The sequence below is a fragment of the Nesoenas mayeri genome (genome assembly GCF_963082525.1).
Source record: "Nesoenas mayeri genome assembly, chromosome: 1".
NCBI classification, from domain to species: Eukaryota; Metazoa; Chordata; class Aves; order Columbiformes; family Columbidae; genus Nesoenas; species Nesoenas mayeri.
In genome coordinates, this window is record NC_137541.1 from 69,131,406 (window position 1) to 69,151,008 (window position 19,603).

General features: G+C 37.7%; 1 protein-coding gene across 1 annotated transcript in view; it reads right to left on the reverse strand.

Annotated features, from left to right (window-relative positions):
• The window catches only part of ANO2 (anoctamin 2), a gene marked incomplete at both ends in the record, with an annotated part of 178,682 nt that overhangs the window by 148,247 nt on the left and 10,832 nt on the right, over positions 1–19,603 (reverse strand). Inside the window, one exon of the mRNA XM_080356136.1 lies at positions 2,583–2,681. Within this exon, the coding sequence (XP_080212262.1) occupies positions 2,583–2,681 (99 nt within the window). The remainder of the gene's footprint in view (positions 1–2,582; positions 2,682–19,603) is intronic.

A 19,603-nucleotide genomic window follows, 5' to 3' on the forward strand; every position in this document is an offset into this window, starting at 1 on the left:
TCCCTTTCCCTTTCCCTTTCCCTTTCCCTCTTCTTGAGCTCCATAAGGAGTTCCTTCTTCAACCAACTGGTTTTGTGCCCCATTTCTTTGACTTATGACATACAGGAATTGCCTGCTCCTGTGCTTTTAAAAGCTGCTGCTTAGAAAATGACTAGCACTCATGGACCCCTAAACCTTCAAAGGTAGACTCCCAGGAGACACTGCTAACTAGATCCCTGAGTAGCTTAAAGTGTGCTCTCTTGAAATCTAAAGTAACAGCTTTGCTGAACTTTTTTTTCTCATTGCACTGAAAACTTCAAACTGAACTATTTTGTGATCACTGTGGCCAAGATAGCCACCTACTGTCACATCTCCCATGAGTCCTTCTCTGTCCAAAAATATCAAGTCTAGCAGGGCAACTTTCCTAGTTGGCTTACTGAATACTTGTGACAAGAAATTATCTTCAACACATTTTAGGAATTTCTCAGACTTGCTTGTCACAGCAGTATGATAATCCCAGTTAGTATCTGTGAAGTTGAAATCTGCCATAAAGACAAGGGCTACTGATCCAGATATTTCTCCTAATTGCCTATAGATTAATCCATCAGTGCTATAATCCTGGCTAGGCAATCAATAGTAGACACCCACAGTCCCCCTAGTCCCACAGTAGACACAGTTCAGTCCCCCTAATCCTCACCCAGAGGCTCTCTACCATATCATCCCTAACTTCAAGTCTAACTTCTCCCTTACGTGCAGTGCAACTCCTCCACCTTTCCTGCCCTGCAGATCCATCCTGAAGAGCCTATAGCTCTCCAACCCAGCCCTGCAGCTGTGTGACTCATTCCACCAAAGCTCACTAATACTGAAGACATTACAGCTATGGGAAAGGGCCAGTGCTTCCAGTTGGTCCAACAAAACAAAATAAACTGAAGACATGAACATAGTTTTCCTGTCATGCTTGCTTTCTCATAGTACACTGGTAGTGCTCCATTTCTGTTGTTGAGATAACAGAAAAATAATGTAGCCTACAAGAGCTGTCAGAAGTCTTCTCCTTAAAAATATCATAACACTTTTAAGTTACACAAAATAACTTATTACCCTAGAGTGAATTTTCAGGAAAATTGAGATCTGGTTTCCTTATTGGTAGATATATTTAATTTCATCTTCTATACACCAAAAGAAATTACAGGTACAAACTTGAGGACTGTTTTCATAACTGTCTAATCAATGACTGCATGTCCATTTGCTCATTGAATATTTGTCATACTATCCAATAAATTTCAATATATGACAACCACATTCCACATGAAGTGTGCACAGACCTAATTAGTTCATTGAAATGTGTTGCTTTAAAGAAAATAATGATGTAAATAATGTAATAGATAAGAGTTAAATGAAGTAATTTGATGATATTTTCAGATGTCTTTACCCCAGATGATTCAGTGTCTTTAGGGCTTTACGATTTATTGTGCATTTTTTCTCCCATTCAGAGAAGCAAAGGGGATGCAGAACTATTTGTGACTAGGGTGGCCACCAGAGACTGTTGGCTCCTGGAGACCCTAAAGTAGAACAATATGATGGCAACATTCCTCAGCTAAAATAGTGCAAAATTTGCTTTGGTGCATCTGCAAAAAGCTAAGAGGGGAAAATTCCCATGAGGGAAAAAGGAGGGAGAAATTAGCAGGTACTAAAAACAAACAAAAGGAACAAAGTTGAGAAGGGATCAAAGAGAGGAGTTGAATATGTAAGTCCATTTCTAGAAAGGACCTAGATATCTATCAACATGCCAAAAACAACAGAGGTACGGCAGCTGTCCAAACCTACTCATTTTCAAAGCTTTTGCTGAGTAGAAACAACCAATAAACATAAATAAATAAATAAATAAGACAACAAACAAAACAACAACCCTGTGGGAAAAAAATAAAATCAGTAGTTCAACCGACGAGTGTTACTAACCGAAAGCACAAGGCAGTTGCACTCACCTTAGTGGAGTTGTTGGCCAGCATACTAAACCATTGCAGGACCACAAATTTCAGGATCTGCTTTTCAGAATTTATATTTTCCAGCAACTTCGCTGGAAGCTCTAGATATTCTCAATTACTACGACTGTAAAGAGGATAGTGAGCCAAAATTCTTCTGAAAATGGGCAACTCTGGATGGACTAAGTCATTGATAGCACCAAAACAGACTTTCTCAGCATCTCCAGACTTTAGAGAAATCCTAAGGTAATGACTAGCCATCATTCTATCTCCCATACTGCACTTCACCTTTGAGGAAAGTTCCTTGACAAAAATTCAAACAGCCAGTGACTTCTTAGTTTTCAAAACCCTCCTTAAAACTCATCTCTGTCATCACTCTTCTGAATGCCGTCTGTCAGCCAGCTGCCTCTGTGGCCTTTGAAATCACCTTGAAAATCCCATCTTAAATCTGATTCTGAGCAGTAAATCATCTCAAAATAATTAGTAACTTGAAAGAATAGGCCTAGCAGTTCCTTTGTCCTGGCTTTGAAATAAAGTAATTCTACGGGATTGTGTACATTTAACTACCATTCTGATCCACCCTTCTTCATTCATACAACTCCATAGAGGATGGAAGATACTTACCTTTTTAGTAGGCATTTTTATTTTATGGAGTTCTGCTTCTCGACTAAGTACTTGCCAAGGTGCATGTATACGGACAAAACTCAATCCTTGGCTCTTATTCTGTAACATAAAATAGTGGAAACAATGTATTTCAATATTATCCAACAGAACACAGTAACAAGGTTTCAAGATGTCAACTCTAAAACATGCAACAGTAGGCAATCAGAGAGAATAACCAACTTCTGTTACAACTGGGTTTAAAAGTGACCTTTTCTTTAAAAAGCTGAATCTTTAGCTGCTCTAAAATCCATTAATCTTCCGCCTACAGTGTAGCTGTGTGTGCACCATGAAGACAGAAGGCTACAATCCCAGATTTTGGAACTGTGTGAATCTGAAGCCTGCGGCTTCCACACTCAGTTATTTTGGAAGTCATCTGAGTTCATTAGGAGCTTTTGTGCCTGTCTAAAACAACAAAGAAAAAAATATTTCTTCTCTTCTGGTTGGGCTTTACTTTAGGTTCACATTTTCAGTTTTGCCCGACTATTTCCTGAAGACTTCATCAGATCAGTAGTTCCTTACAGGCAATCAGGCCCAGCATTCACTGCTCTAAAATTCTGCAGCTGGAGTAGCAATCCTAAACAAATCATTCAAAATTAACTTCTGAAGAGAGACATGAGCCTAATGTTTATGTAAATAAGTGATTATGCTGTGCAGAGGCACAAGACTATACAAGTGGGCCTCTGTACATCTAGTTTGCTGTGATCTGGGCTATTGAGAGGGTCCTGTCCTGGTAGCACATGTGACATACACAAAGGCACTCTAAGATCAGAAAGCAGCACTCCTGCAAAAAGCATGAAAATGAAAAGTAGACAGGTTGATACAGACTTTTTCTCTATGCACAAAAATGAATTATATCAGTAAATTATACAGATTAATGGTTGCTGTGGAAATACACAGAATAAAAAGCAGGAGGCAGATTAGAAAGAGGATCTGAGGACATACTTTGGAAAAGACATGGAAATGGACAGGAGCAGGCTTGAAAGATTTGACATAGATCCAGGAAATAAATTATAAGGTTAATGATTTTTGCATAGCTGTGACAATTTGGGTGCTTTATTGCTGTGGTACACTGTCACTTTGCATTTTCCCACTCATCTGTGTGTAAGGATCAGAATAGTCCACTTCCTTCAGTGGAGCATAAATTTCTATTTGCATTTATTCATGTGTCCTGAAATTTAGAAGTGAGACAAGAAAGCTGAGGTAGGGTGTCCATTTCAATGAGGAATATAGGAATATGCTTATATGCATTACACACATTACATACATTTCCTGAATGTTTCATGATGTTTCCTGAATAAAGCAAAACAAACGAACAAAAAACAAACAAACAAGTTAGATGGAAATCCTACTGTTCATATTGCAAGCATATCGTTCTTATTTCCTTTATAGCTGCAACATGAACTACAAAGATCACTACCTCATTTTCAGCTAATGTGAACTGATGTTATTTTTAAGAGCAGAACAAGCTGCAGAATGTCTCTCATCCATCCACTGGGGAAGGCAACACTAAGAGAAGGAAGTAAAAATTTACTGGGCATGAGCAGATATTCCGGTAATCATTTGCTGAAAATGTATTAATAGCAGATGAGAGTTTATATTTCAGTTGGTGAAGATCAGGAGGCTTTTTCTCAGCTTTTGGCTAAAATCAAGCATGTGTCTTCTGTCTGGGGAACTATATTCCACATTGGCAAGAGGAGGGACAATCTAAGCTAATTGGTTGTTTCCAGGACAGGCTCATATGACTACACAGATTGCAGACAAAATCAGCCAGACAATTTGAGAGAAAAGAACAGATGAAGAATACAGCCTTTGTATATTTAAACAAAAATACTGTGGAAAGTTGTGTTATTCACAAAGTGATATCATATGCTGAGGGTTCAGAGCCTTAAAAATCTTCAAAAGTCTTAAAAATCACCACATGATAGGAAACTGAGATCCTTTTAATAAAGACTAATTAAAAGTAAATAAAATAGGGAAAACAAGACCAGGTTGCACGGTAAACAAAAAGTACAGAAAAATAGTCAACTGAATATTTAGCTTGAGATTGTTTCCCACATCTTCCTATATTTTCCTAACACTAAAATTTATCAAGGAAATTTAAAATAAATTTTGTATCATCAATTTCATATCATATCTCAAGGGATAAACCTTCTATCCAGTTTTCTATTGAGCTACCAACATAATCTATACCAGCTACTGGTCTGCTAAGGCTCCTTTCCCCACTTCTTCAGCCTTCATCTGCAGCAGTTCCAGTTGTCTGTTTGCATGCCCTTTTTGTCATTATAATTGTGATGACTGACAAAGGTCCGTTTAACTAGCTTATTCCCAGAGCATTTATTGTCTTGAAGATGTTACCAAAAGTTGGTAACAAAAGGGGTTTTTTACTGTCAGAGTGGACTTATAACTGTTTACTGGAGACCCCCACTAAATGGTGTCACTTGATTGTTCACCCAAAATGATAAGGTACATGTACTTGTGAATAGAATTTAATATTTGCTCTAATGAATGCTGTCAGTCTTGTATTTTGAGTACTCACAATCACCATTGCTTATTCATTGTAGTCTAGATGTATTATTGAAGTTAATGTGCTGGCTAACATTATTTTTGTCTGACCATTCATTTGTTTAATACAACCATCCTTAATCAAGTCAATTTCACTTACAGCTGATGTTCCACCAGATTTTATTCCTGGCCCTGCATTATTCAATGTCTATATCATTGCACTCTCTGATTATATTACTCAGATGACTAAGTATTGCCATGCAGATGATGAACAGATTTGTTGCTCTCATGATCCCTTTTTTTTTGTCAAATCTGTATTCCATATGACAGAGTTCTTCAATTAAGTTTTGAGAGTGGATGTTTTTCAATAAGTTGCTTCTGAATTATTCAAGATATATTTATGTCTTGGATCTTTTTCTATTTTGTAAAGTTGAATTGGGCCTTCCCAATTCAATAGGAAAACTCAGCATTGAAGCTAAATGGAAGAAAATCTGGTTTGGTTTTCAAACAGCACGTGAAGAAAAAAATACCAGGTATTTCTTTCAGTCTATCATGTATTTCTAGTAGTTTAAAGCAGGACTTTAACAGTAGTTTTATTACATTTTTTTCTCTCTATAGTGGAAATGCATATGCTGAACAAAATCTGAATTTCTCAAAGGAGACATTTTCTATCTTTCCTGCCTTAACAGTTAAATACATTAGCGCCTGCATCAACTGTCATCTAAGATTTATTGCAAACTTATCACCAACAAGGCCATAGCAGAAAAATAAAATAATTAGAACTACAAAAGCTCTCAAATAGATGTGTATAAAGAATGTACTCTTATTATAATTTAGTTAGTGAAAACTCAAAAAGTCATTATTTTTTTTAACTAAAAGTTGAATGTAGTGTAACACGGCTAGGCAAGCAAAATGGTTGGACTAAGTAGAGAAGCTTTTTCTGCCCGAAAATTTTGTCATTGAACTTAGGTTTCTACAAAAGTTAGATATCAAGTGAGAAGTTTGCCATTCTTAAGTTAGTGTCACATCCCTATTTCTCACCCAGTTTGATAGTTACAGTTGTCCAACTGTAACATGAATTATTTTTAAACCACTATAAGACAATTTCTATGCTTGTATTAATCTCTACCAGTTAACAGTTTCTCAATTCCAGCCTTTGCACAGACAGGCAACAGACTGAGGAGATTCACCATGAAACATTCTCTATTGCAACAGGAGTCTGAGAAGAAGTCCTGTTGCTCCATAAGAGCACAACACACGAAAGATGGAGTACTGCACACCCAGCTCAAAGATTTCTTGTAGTGGCATTATTTTGTCAGGCAAATTTGACTCCCACCTAACCTCAGACAAGCCGTTTGACATGTATAAGCCATGTCACCTCAAGATGAAGTGTTCTCAACAGTTTATTTAGGCACCTCTAATATGAGGTAGAACACTTGATGCTAAAAGTATCATATTCGTCAGTCACAGGTAAGAAGATAAAAAAGGGCAAAAAGAGTAATACTCTGGTATAAAAGCCTCAGGCTTTTTTGTGGTTAGCATATTGCTCCTATCAACTCTGTAAATACAAATTAATTGTTGAATGTTACATTTTAGTAAGACTTTCTTATTATTTCCTCATCATGAAGTCACTCACCTCCTATCCTATATTAAAGGAATATCATTATATATGATCTTTATATTAAAGGAAATCAGTTATTTTAGAATACTTGTGCAAAGAAACAGATTGCTGCTGTGTACCTTAGTAGGAAGAAAAGAAGAACACTGAAGGGTAGAAATAAGCTGAATAGAAGTGATTAACTACTGACTAAGGGAGTCCAAGGGAACTCTTAATCTTTCTTATGATTTAAAAAAATATATATACATAGGGAATGGAAAGGCATAAATCATAAAACCCGAAGCATGTAGACTTCCTTCTTAGAAAGACAAAGTACCTGGTCCTTAAACATTTTATCCTTCTGTGATTAATAAATAGACAGAAAAATACCAGATGTGTACAGACAGCAAGTTTCTAATAACTCCAGCTAGTACAAGCAGTCATCTCTTGCTGACATGGGTAATACCAGCCACACTTGGAAAGTAACAATGAGACAGTTTGTAGGGATCACAGGGGAAAAGACAGGTCCCAGTAGCTCAGTAAAAGTAATCATCTTCCCATTTATTCCATCATCAAATGGGTCAGTCATGTCTGCAAATGTAATTGTTTGAAATTAACATCTAGTCTCCTGGAAACTGAGGCAAACGACATGTGATGTGAAAACGCAAATAAAACACAATTTCATGTTATATCACAGAACTCTAGTCACATAAGTTTTACAAAACCCAAGCCAAATACTGGGCTGTTGGCCCCCTGCATGGGTAGCACGTGATGGAATGACATGGCGTTGCCAGATTCAGGCAGCAACTGTGAAAGAGTCGATGTTTTGTGCCAAAGGTATTGAATGTCTATCTGTACAAGGACTGATGTGCTAAATTTAATATTTTGTATCCAAGATACAAAATCAGTTTATTGCCAAACGTGCATATTAAAGTGTATGTCAGTTACATTATAAAAAGGGCAGTACAATAGTTTGGGTGAGACATCAAGACCCAGAATGTCATGACATGGAGATGTCAGTCTAGAGCAATTCCCTACTCATGTTATCTATATAATTGTAGGTAAGTAATTTAATTATTTCTGTCACTGACTAAATGAAGATAATGGACCTCCTTTCTATCAAAAGGTGTTTGTGGGGATAAATATGTTACAATTTGAGAGCTGCTCAAATAATACAGTAAACAAAAAAAGAGTGTATGGGTACAAACAGTTGCCATACTACCCATTCTATAATTTTCACATTTTCCTTCTAAAACTGTAGCTCTTTTACCTGTTGCCAAACTTCCCCTTTTCTGTTTTCATTATTTCTCTTGGGTACAGATCTGACTTACTGTATGGCCATATAGTACCTAGTATAACGGGATCCTCATTAATGACTGCAGATTCTCTTGCAACAGTATTAGCAGCAATCCCTAACAGCTCCAAGTTGTCCCACTCCTGACAGACAAGCAGTCACACACAGCACAGTTGTAAAGATGCAAAGCACAGGCTTGTTCATTGATGACGAAGGTAAATTCCACCTAGTTCACAGAATTAGGTTTATTTTTAGCCGCTCAACAGTATATGAAGCAAGCGTGCTTAAGTCCAAATTTCAGACCTTAAGCAAAGTTTAATAATTTACACACTTTGACTGTCTGCCTTTCTTCATTTCTACCAACAGAGATGGTGTTAATGTCCTGTTTATTTTACTCTCTAACTCCCACTTGTGAATATAAACAGTTAAAGAATAAACTAGTGTGTATAAGCAAAGAACAGAACACCTTGGAATGAAAGATCTGGCCAAAATGCTTTAAAAGTAACTATATAACCTTAATTCCTTAGAAAAAGCACTGTGGAATGAAAGAGTTGACTATACACATCCTTTGCAATGATGTTTCTTCATGGCATTACTACCTTTCCAACCAAAATCTTCCTACTCATCTATAAACAGAAAAAGTTTTTGGATAAAAAATGATACAGGAAGCCTAAAAACACAGGTAGGCTTCCCCTGAAGAAGATGGAAACATTTAATGGGACACAACAGAATGAAAATGAGCTGTTAGAAACTCAAGCACAAATGTAGAATAGATTGTTAAGTCTGCCAAATACAAAAAAATGCAGAGTCCTCTGCATTACTGAAGCACTCAATGCAGAACCTATATGGAGGCGGGCAACAAACATGCCAGGATTTACATTAAATTTTAATTATTTTTGAAAGCACACTTTGGATTTCAGAATTACTGACTTTTTGTGGTTATTTTCCAACTATTTATCTATGGCCTCTGATTACTACAACATAAAAAATGTGACTTTCAGATGTAAAGCAAATTCTTTCCTGTTTCTTTAGAATAACTTTATCGGCAAATTTCTCCTATGTCAATAACACAAATTTCTTGCTACAAAAGCATATCACAATATCAATAGATCTTCTGAGATTGAAAAATACAAGAAATAATAACAAGATAAAAAAGTGAAAAAATACCACTCAAACCAGATTTCCTCAAAGAGAAACGGAGGAGAGTCTCTACCACTTCCTGTATTTCACAGTTTCAGTGGAAAAACACATAATCAGCTGACCTGGATACATTCAGTGCCAAATTAGCTGGCAAATAAACCAATATTCTGTAAAATACATAATATCAAACTTGATTATCAATAATAAAATCAACAAACTTCTTGAGGCCAAAGAGTTAATGTTAAAAAGGGCAAAATGTAATTCCCCTTGAGGGAATGAGACACACTAATCTGCAAAGAGACTTATACCCAAAACAATTTTCCAGATGAAGCAGTAAGATCATGGAAGTCTATCATTAGACCAGATAACAGGCATGTTACCAGTAGGGGGATTAATGCAAGAAAGACTGAAGCCCTACTCCAGCAAACTCAATCTCAAGAAGAAAAATATGGAGGAAAAACAAAACAACAATAACAATAAACCAACCAATCAACCAACCAAAGAAACAAAAAAAGCCCACACAAAAAACACAACATTGTTTTTAGGATACAAAACTGAAAAACTGAGGAATGCACCTTAAAATGCTGCTTCATCACTCAATATTTGATCTGGGATATTAACGAACAAGCAAATAAAGGAGTGATCTGCTTTTGTGTTGACAGATTTTAAATTTTGATTCATTCTTAGGAAAAAAATGTTGGTTTACTTTAATTAAAAATGTTAAGAGATGGTACAAATTTATTTTGTTTACTGAGTATGTTCTAATAATAAGCTACAAGCCTTTCTAGGATGATGTCTCTCTTTGAGGTCTCTCACTAAAAATCAGGACCAGTAAATGGAAGGTTAGCTGTATTTGCTGAGGCTTGATTGGAAGGAATTGAAGAGGAAGATAATCAAAGTGTTCTAGTTGGCTTATTTGTTGACAGGAAATTCAAAACCTCCCTGGACAGTTATAACCTCAGTGTAAACAGGGAGAGAAGGGAGAGAAGCATTGACAGTCACACAGTAACATCATGTGACACATTTTGGGTAAGGTGACAGGTCCTGGGGTGGACAAATAATTAGTTAAACAACAGGAAACAGTAGGTAGAAGGACTTAAGCACTGCTTAAAAAAAATGTCACTGAAGGGGTTTTGCAGCATCAGCACTGTACAGAATCATCATAAGCAGCCTGGAAAAAGAGATAAGCAGTGAGAAGGCAAACTGCACTCATGAAGTTTTTCAGGGTAGCAAGGATAAGAGCAGACTACAAAGCACTGCACAAAAGCTTTGTAAGTGCCTGAACAATGGCAAATGATTTCAATATAAAGCAATATCTGTGGGTTACAACCAATATCACATATAGCACACTGGGCTCTGAATTAACCTATACGAGTCAGTAATGACATATTGGGGTTGCAACAAAAAGTTCCTTGAAAATATCAGCTCAGTATTTGAAAAAAAAGCCAAGATGTAAAGAAAACATCACATTCCATTAGGAAAGGAATAGACACCAAGAAAAAAAAAACATTATGTAAACATAGCAATCCATGCTGTATTCATATCTTGAACTCAATGTGCAGTCCCTGTCTCCTCACCTCCAAAGAGATAAATCAGATCACAAATGGGTTCAGAGGACTGCAACATCTGGCATAAAAGCCTTGCTATGACAGCTGTGGCATCACTGAGTAGAATGAGACCCTTCATTCTAGAAAAGAGACATTGTAGAATTCTATAAAATTATGCATGGTAAGGAGAGGGGGTGTGGAGGGACTGCCTATTCTCTTTTTCAGCACAAGAACTAAAGGGACTCAGACAAAACCAGACTAAGTTATTTGGAACCAGACTCATAATAAACAAAAGGACATGGGTACTAATGCAGCAGGTAGTACCTCTGTCTTGCCAAAAGTCTTTGTGGGTATAAAAACTGTACAATGTTTCAAGAAGAAACTATAGCAGATTTTGGAAGAGAGATCCATGGAAGGTTACTAGATAGACAAACTACATCTAGTAGGAGAAATTACCTGAGCTGAAAGTAGCTGTCATCAAGAGAACATTAAAGTTGTCATAAAACTTCGTACCATTCTTATTTTTTCCTGAACATTTTACCATTGCAACTGTTATACACAGTACTGAGTTGGCAGACTGTCTCAAACAACAGGATCCTTTTGTGGCCATTAAGCCAAATCTGATAGGAGGGACTTCAGGCCTCTCTTTTTCCCCATTATCTGACCTCCTGCCTCCTTCTGTCATCTCTCCTTCAATCAACTACATAACCAAAAAATACACAGTAAGCAATCTAATTGCCTCACCCTTGGACAGATTACAGGTTGCTATGATTCACTGTTGACACAAGGGTCACCTGCATGCTAGTTAAAGGAGCTATTTAACAGTCATCTGTTGTTGGAGCAGATCCTGACTGCTGAATATGTCTTAGTAGGTGTTCACATCATGCCTGGGTTTTCCAACATATCACATTCTGCAACATCTCAAGTCTAGAGAGTAATGGGGACTCAAGAGCTGTCATTAGTTCATAATCTTATCACTAAGCAGTTCCTCTGTTTTCAGCTTATGTTGAAATCTGGTGATTCATTTATAATAAGTAATACAAATTATGATGCAGGTGCTTTCCTTCTGAGGTTTTAATGAGACTATCAGGCTAGGTTGTCAGATGATGTAGTTTGGCATAGCTACATCAAGTTAACAGAGCTATTTAGATGGGCATGACTAGAGGTTATAACCTGAAAATTTAAGACACTTGAGTCTGGACTCATGAAGATTTATCAGCAAAGGGAAAAGATCCAAGTTAATTTTGAATCTGCAGACACTGACTGAAGGAAGAACAAGTCCAGACAAAACTCAACACATGGAAAAGAATTATAAATAAATTTATTTTATTGTTGAGATGTAAGGACCAGAAAGCTAATGATGCTGTTTTGTTATGTGTCCCCATATCCTGATTACTTGAGAAAAAACACTTCTCTTCTTCCATAGTATAAAGGAAATTGTTCTGCTGTTGGTAATTGTCAACAGGAATAAGTGGGAGCAGGATTGAAGCACAGTATGCTCCATGCCTGCTCCGGAAAGTAATTCCTCTTTTGAAACAAAAGATCTCATACTGGGTGAGTCAAGATACATCAATACTCAAAAACTGATTTGAAGGCTATGAAGTCTGGTGAGTCCATTAGGTAGGATTAGAAAACATGGAATTTAACTTTAGATGGGGAAAGTGCTGGAAAAGGTCACTAAAAAAAAATAATGACACTGAGTATGAAAAAAATATCCTTTCCTATCTTGTCAGTGTTACAATTTAAACTTCTTCAAAGCACATGTTATTTAAGGGAGTTCATCCCATCTCCAGACTACAGTACTTTACTGCAGTTAGTTGCAACAATCATACCTTTTATATTATTATTAGTTTGTATTTACAATTCTGGTGCTATTTCTTTTCGATTGTACAGCCAGGTGTGGGGAAGAGGCAAGAGAGATTGCAAAAGAGTACAATGGTATTTCTTGTACTTCTTCAACCAGCAAGGTGACCAAATTCAGGTAAAAGAATCCTTCTCTTTCTAAATACACATGATGCAAGAAACTAAACTGCATTTCCAACTGCTCAGCATCAGCAGGGGTATAACAGAGCCACAGTGACTCTGGGACTAATTCCTTGCCTCCAAGGACTTTCTATAGAAGTAGTTCCCAGCCAGTGAGGCACAACCATGATTCAGATGAAGTGTGGAGACCAAGCTGATAAAGTCTGTTGGATGCTCGCAGGCTCTGCAGTTGACTAGAAGGCAGTAACAGCAGCAGCAACAGACCTGCAATCTGAGCAAATCATCAAGCAAAGAAAAATAATTGCTTGAAACATTGCAGCTGAGCCTAACATGAGAAACTTGGAAAACAGGCTTGGAATCAGTGTCCAAGAAATACCTCATTCATAGATGGAAAGTGCAGTATTATGATATTTCTGGGGCTCTAGGAGACCCAATTCTCTCAGCTAATGTGGTACCTAGGTTGGAAGTAATGTCATCCCCCAGGGCTGTGATAATCACTACTGAAATCAGATAGAGAATGGAACATATTCAATTTACAGAAATGTTGATTAGCCAGCACTTTCTAGTGATATCTGCAGAATGTGCTGAATTATCAACAGTTTTGAAAATCAACCCTCAGTACACTACCACATCAGGTATCTCTCCCATCTATACTGCTAGTCTCAGCTTCCCAAAAATTGTGGCCCAAAAGACAATCACTCAGTTGATATCTGTAGAGCACTTATTACAACACATAGGTACCCACAATACAAGACATTAAATCATAACACTATACTCCATTCATCCATCATGCTTTTTACATGTCATAATCCATCTTTGACAGATTTAGCACTCATCTCTACTGCCATAAATCTGGAATCTTGGATTTACAAGTGCAAATTTGCTCCTTTGTAACACAAAAAATGAAAGAGGAATGAGCCATCAGCTATATTGCCTATTGTACCAGTCATCTGTCAAGTAAAAAAAAAAAAAAAAAAAAAAAAAATCATTGTAACTGAAATGTGAGTTTCAATTTCTATTACAATTCTTGAAATTAGCTGTTAGCAAATGTCCTTACTATAACAATGTTTGGTAAAGCTTGACACATTACAAAATTGTAGGCTCTCCAATACATTTTATACCACCATAAAAAATTCAGTAAGATTTTTTTTGATTGCCATTGAACTATAAATATTTATGTACAAAGCTGAACAAATCGCTTGTAGAGACATAAGGGTCAGGTGCGCCATTAACATTCAATTCTGAAAAAGATACTTAGCAGATAGAAAGTAGAATATGAATATTAAATTGATACAATGCCAAAGTTATTTGTACCTTGAGGGAAATTAATTAGCAAAGCAAAAATATAAGATTTGTTATTCCAAACCTGGTGGTATCTTGCAAGTTAAAATTTACAGGAAATCACTACCGGATTTCTATAATAAATATAGTTCTGTTCACTGATAGAAGTAAGCACCTTAATCCACATTTTAAAATCTATTTTATGCCTCATTGGAAGTACTTTCATTTTGTCATTTTCATATATCTTTAGCTTGTTTTTGTTCCATCAGCACACAAAGTAAATCACATGGTATCTCTGTCTAGACAATCTTTTAAAAAATATTTAAGTATTGCATCACATTTAACATGTTTGCACCTTTGCATTGGCATGTTTTTGCTATAGTTTTCCCATATTTCTACCACAATGAATAGTATTAGTAAGTACTATTATTTTCTGATAAACATTAAAAGTTCAGAAAATGGATGCTATGTAACAAAGCCACATACACGCTATGCTAGGCTGTGATTTACTAAGGGGAAGATATGTTCAGCAACAGAATAACCAAACCTTGCACAGCAAAAACCGGCTATTCTCAGGAGAGTTCTGCAAGTCTTGCCTGTTGCTCAGAGGCTAAGGATGCCTAAGTCAAATCTTTCCTGTCTATTTGCAGAGGGTCTCACTGAATCTGTCTGTTTAATATTGATTACAAGATGCTTTTTTTTTTTTTCTTGGTATGCAGTAGGGAGAATATCCTGATATGAGAGACTTGGAGTTATTATGCAAAACTGAGAGCAAGAAAAACGAACAAGCAAAAACAATCAGAAGATTTAGGCAGTAACTGGGAAATGAGTAGACTAAGGCATGGCAATTAACTAACGGTGTATTTTGGCTTACTAAAGAAGCAATACAAAAAATAGTGTCTTTGCCTTCCATTACTACATAACTATATTGGCAATCATAGTGCACAAATATTACATTTGTGGTCAAGGATAATTTAAATTCATTGTAATATCTTTAACCATAAAGTTATTTGGTCAGATCAAGATCTCACACAAGTTTGGGAAGATAGCACATATTACTGATTCTTTTTACTCTTACTACAACTGGATGCTCCATTCTATTTCCTTACACTCAAATGATAATCTTAGTAATACAGGATCCACCTTTTTCTTCTGTACTTGTTCAGAAAACACTGGATTCTCATATATCATACACCCCAACAGTAGTTTAAATAGTAGTAACCACATAGACCCAGATCTGGTTATATAACTTCTGCACATGATTTTAAAACATTACAAATATAACTTCTACTTCATCATTCACTATTAAAAATATTGAGTGGGGCTTTTGCCAGAAAATTCACACATCAATCACAGATAACTGAACAGATGTTTTGGTTGAAGCAGACTTCGACTGGAACATTCACACATACATAAAATGACCTCTTAATACTGGTAGGATATTATGATTTTAGAGCTTTTTGAAATTTCATTTCAACAAAGACCATTAACTAAATATTTGCAAAGTGTGTTAGCTCTTTTCAAATATTTATAGAGCTTGTTTATAAAAGAAAAATACAACTAATTGCAATGCTTCCTTTTGACTAAAAGCACAAACATACATACACAAGTTTATATAACTCTGAAGTATAAAAAGTGCTCTAATTCCCCTTAAATCCATACATTAGTATAGGTATATGTATATACATACGCACAGTATACAAACATACCGTATTTTTATATATATCCAAATTAGAAACCCCTGCTTGAACTTTGACCCTTCAGGGAGACTGCCATAGTGTTCAAACCTTCTCCCCCTGCCCCCACCAAAGGCAAAAGCAGAATTTGGGCTTCCAACAGAGCAATGTACAAATATAGAGTGGAACTGAGAGTGAGTCCTGAGCAGGACCCTCCCTGGATCATGCTTTGTTACTCTCTAAGGCAGCTTCCGCTGGTCTCCTCTCTGTGAGCCCTGTGAGCACTTAATCTAACAGGCTCACAACTCACGCAGGCGGTTGGTAAGCTGTCCTTTCACAATACAGGTTGATGTAAGTTATAAAGGTTTTGGCCCTAAATTTTTGCCTGCCCCGTGCCATGTGGCTACACACCCATCCCTCCACTCTCTTGAGCCAGTAGTCACATTTATATAACTGGATATTTTCTTTAGATGGATCAGTTCCCTGAAAACTAAATCCTAGTTTTAAAGAGCAATTATTTTCCAACTGGACCCAGACTTTGTGGAATCAACTCGTGGCAGCACTGCAAGACAGAGAAATGTGCAAGACACATTGTTCAGGGCAGGAAAGGAGAGATTCACAGAATCTGTAACTTGGATCAGCCTGCCCTACGCCTTCAGGATGTGTGCAAAAAAATGAAAACAATGATATTTCCATGAAGAGACTTGCCAGTTGATGGCCAGATGTAACACAACACCCATAAACCAACAAATACTTTCCAAGAGAGTCACTTATGAACCATGGCTCACAGGTGAAAAACAAGTTGGGATCCCTTGTGGGGCAGACTGTGACTTATGTCGTTACCATAGTGCTCTCAAATGGCTTCTGCAACAGACCAGCTGAGAAAAGTACAGCAAGTCCTCTAATGAGCAAACTTCAGTGCCTAACTGAAGCTGAGCTTTGTCACCTTTGGGTGAGCAGTTTCTTAAGGATGGTGTTACTTGAAAACAGGAGAGAATAAGGGAGAAACAAAACTTTGCACAGGAGTCTTTGAGAGAGAAACAGTCATAAAGTATGAATTCCTCATGTACTTAGCAGTCACAGAGGAGTGATGTCTTGTAAGTTGTGACTTCATGTAGGCCAGTGACTGACTGATTGTAACTGATGGACAGCAGGGAAGGGTGAAGGACTGACTTCACATAGACCAAATAAAGATACACAGTCATACTGAGGAGTGGCTGAATTGCTACAGGTATAGGATATGAAGATGAAACAGCACCATGGACAGAAATGGAGAGTCCTGGAAAGACAGTGGTCTGTGATAGATTTGTGAGCAGTCCTGCAGAGGACTAGTGTGAAAGTACATCAGTGGATATCCATAGGCCAGAGATAGGTGAGCAGGTCAAGCACTGGTGAGGTAAAACAGTTACCATGCATTGACCTATGAAAGCTGAGAGGTGCCACTGGAGGTAGAGAGTAAACATTATCCAGTGAACTCACCGAGGCCTGTGACAAGCAAGCAGGCTTGCCAGAGGCACAGAGCACTGCAGCATGTTGACCTTTCCTGCAAAAGCCTGCAAGTACACCTACATAACAAACAACATCATATGGAATTTCCTAGGTCCCACGATCCAGAGTGTGGACAATGAAAGGATGCAGTAACCTTCAAATGACCTTCCATATTTACAGGATCTTGAGGATGTTACTTTCTAGTAACAAAACAGGGTTCAGCTGAAAATATGTAAATTCTGGTTGGAAAAGACTCTCAGGATCATAGAGTCCAACAACAACCTAACTCTAGCACTAAACCATGTCCTAAATGGTCTGAGACTTTAATCAGTGCAGTGAATTTTTTACGTCTTTAATTTTGGCCCCAAAGAGGCAGTACTTCCCTCAGAAGTGGGTCAGGCTTGCATATTGAGCCTTTTGTTCTTTCAATCACAAGTTGCCTTTTTTGGCTTCCTGTAGCTGTTTTTGATGGAGGCTGGATGGCTCTGTCACCTCTTACAACCTGCCTCAATGTTGTAGTTTGGTTCTGCTTGCAAGGCCTCATACCGAACTTGGTAGGTCCAGTCCACTGCATTCCTATTTGGGAATGGACCCTCCTCCTTCTAAGGCTGGGTAGCAATGTACTGCTATTGTCCCCTATTTCTCAAGTCACTGCATTCTCCATCCAGGGCCTCATGCCTGTTTAACAGAGGCACATGCTGGAAGGGTGGTGAGTCACTGCAGCTAGGACTCATTTCCATAATGCCTATCTTAGGAGGCCAGTGCCTTATCCTTTAGGCCACTGGGTCTCCAAAGTAATCAAAGAATGATTATTCAAAGCCTGTCACAGTACAGAATACAAGAGTTAAAAAAGAAAAGCAGCAATACCAGAAGTTGGGACTCCAAGTGATTTGGAGAAAACACCTAAGCATAGGATGGGCAGGGATATCCTTCCTCACTTTGAAAGTATTAAGAAAAAATAACAGTACAGACTGTTTTGAAAAGATGGACCCAATTTCAAATTGAAGTGATTTTGAATTAGGGCCATCTTTTTGAAACAGCCTGCAGTTTGGACCAGCACTTTGGAGGTGACAGTTTGGAGTCTGCTTAAGTATTTACGAGACCTTGAATATATTGTCTATTTCTGAGATGCTAAATTTTCTTTCTATTACTAACCTACGCCAGATAAACAATGACTGAGTTCGATGAACACGTAGACTGAGTCTGCAGACAAATCTCTCATCTTCCAGCTCATAAAGTGTGTCATTAGTAAGGAAAGTGTACTGCACTCCTCTGAAAGAGGAAGATTCTTCTTCCAGGTATTCTTCCAGTGTACTTAATGTTGGCAGTAACCTACAGAAAGTAATGGTCACCTCTACATTTTCTAGAGAATGTTTCTAAGTAGTGCCTTTGTGTTGTCCCTAAAAAGTTCGCTGTTTCCAAAGGTAAGAGGGAATATTGGTCTACATAGCTTCGTTTTTGCCCCTAACTACCAGCAGCTCATTCTCTCTCAAATACATTTTGTTCATTTCCTTTACCACTAGAAGTCTTATGACCAATGTCATCTACCTAAATCCACCTGGAGAATTTCCTTAAAAGTATAATACAGAGGTCCCAATCCTATTAGTGAATTCAATAATCACAGAATCACAGAATCGACTGGGTTGGAAAAGACCTCAGAGATCATTGAGTCCAACCCTTGGTTCAACTCTAATCTGTTTACTAGATCATGGCACTAAGTGCCATGTCCAACCTCACTTTAAAAACCTCCAGGGATGGTGAGTCCACCACCTCCCTGGGTAGGCCATTCCAATGCCTGACCACTCTCTCTGTAAAGAATTTCTTCCTAATATCCAGCTTAAATTTTCCCTGGCAGAGTTTAAGCCCATGCCCCTTTGTCCTATTGCTGACTGCCTGGGAGAAGAGACCAATTCCCACCTGTCTATAACTTCCCTTCAGGTAGTTATAGAGAGTGATGAGGTCACCTCTGAGCCTCCTCTTCTCCAGACTAAACAACCCCAGCTCCCTCAGCCTCTCCCCATAGGTCTTGTGCTCAAGTCCCTTCACCAGTCTTGTTGCTCTTCTCTGGACCCGCTCCAGCACTTCAATGTCTTTCCTGAACTGAGGGGCCCAGAACTGAACACAATACTCCAGGTGTGGCCTAATGCTCTAAAATGATTATAGAGGTCAAGGAACAGAGGAAGAAGTCAGCAGTGAAATAATGAATCAGTTCCTGGATGACAGAGCTTGAGTATGGAGCTAATGCAAATAAACCCGCTAACTCCATAAACAAAAAAACAAACAAATAAAAAAATCACGTGATGAAATCATTGTTATAGTAACGTTAACCTAGGAGAACTGCACAGAAATCAACATCTAGCTCTTCATGATATTTTTCTCTGGCTGATCACCCTGAACACATACCTGTACACATAAGGGAGACTTACTAGAGTGCGAACAGTTTCAGTCCTGTGTATCAAGAAGAGAATTCAACC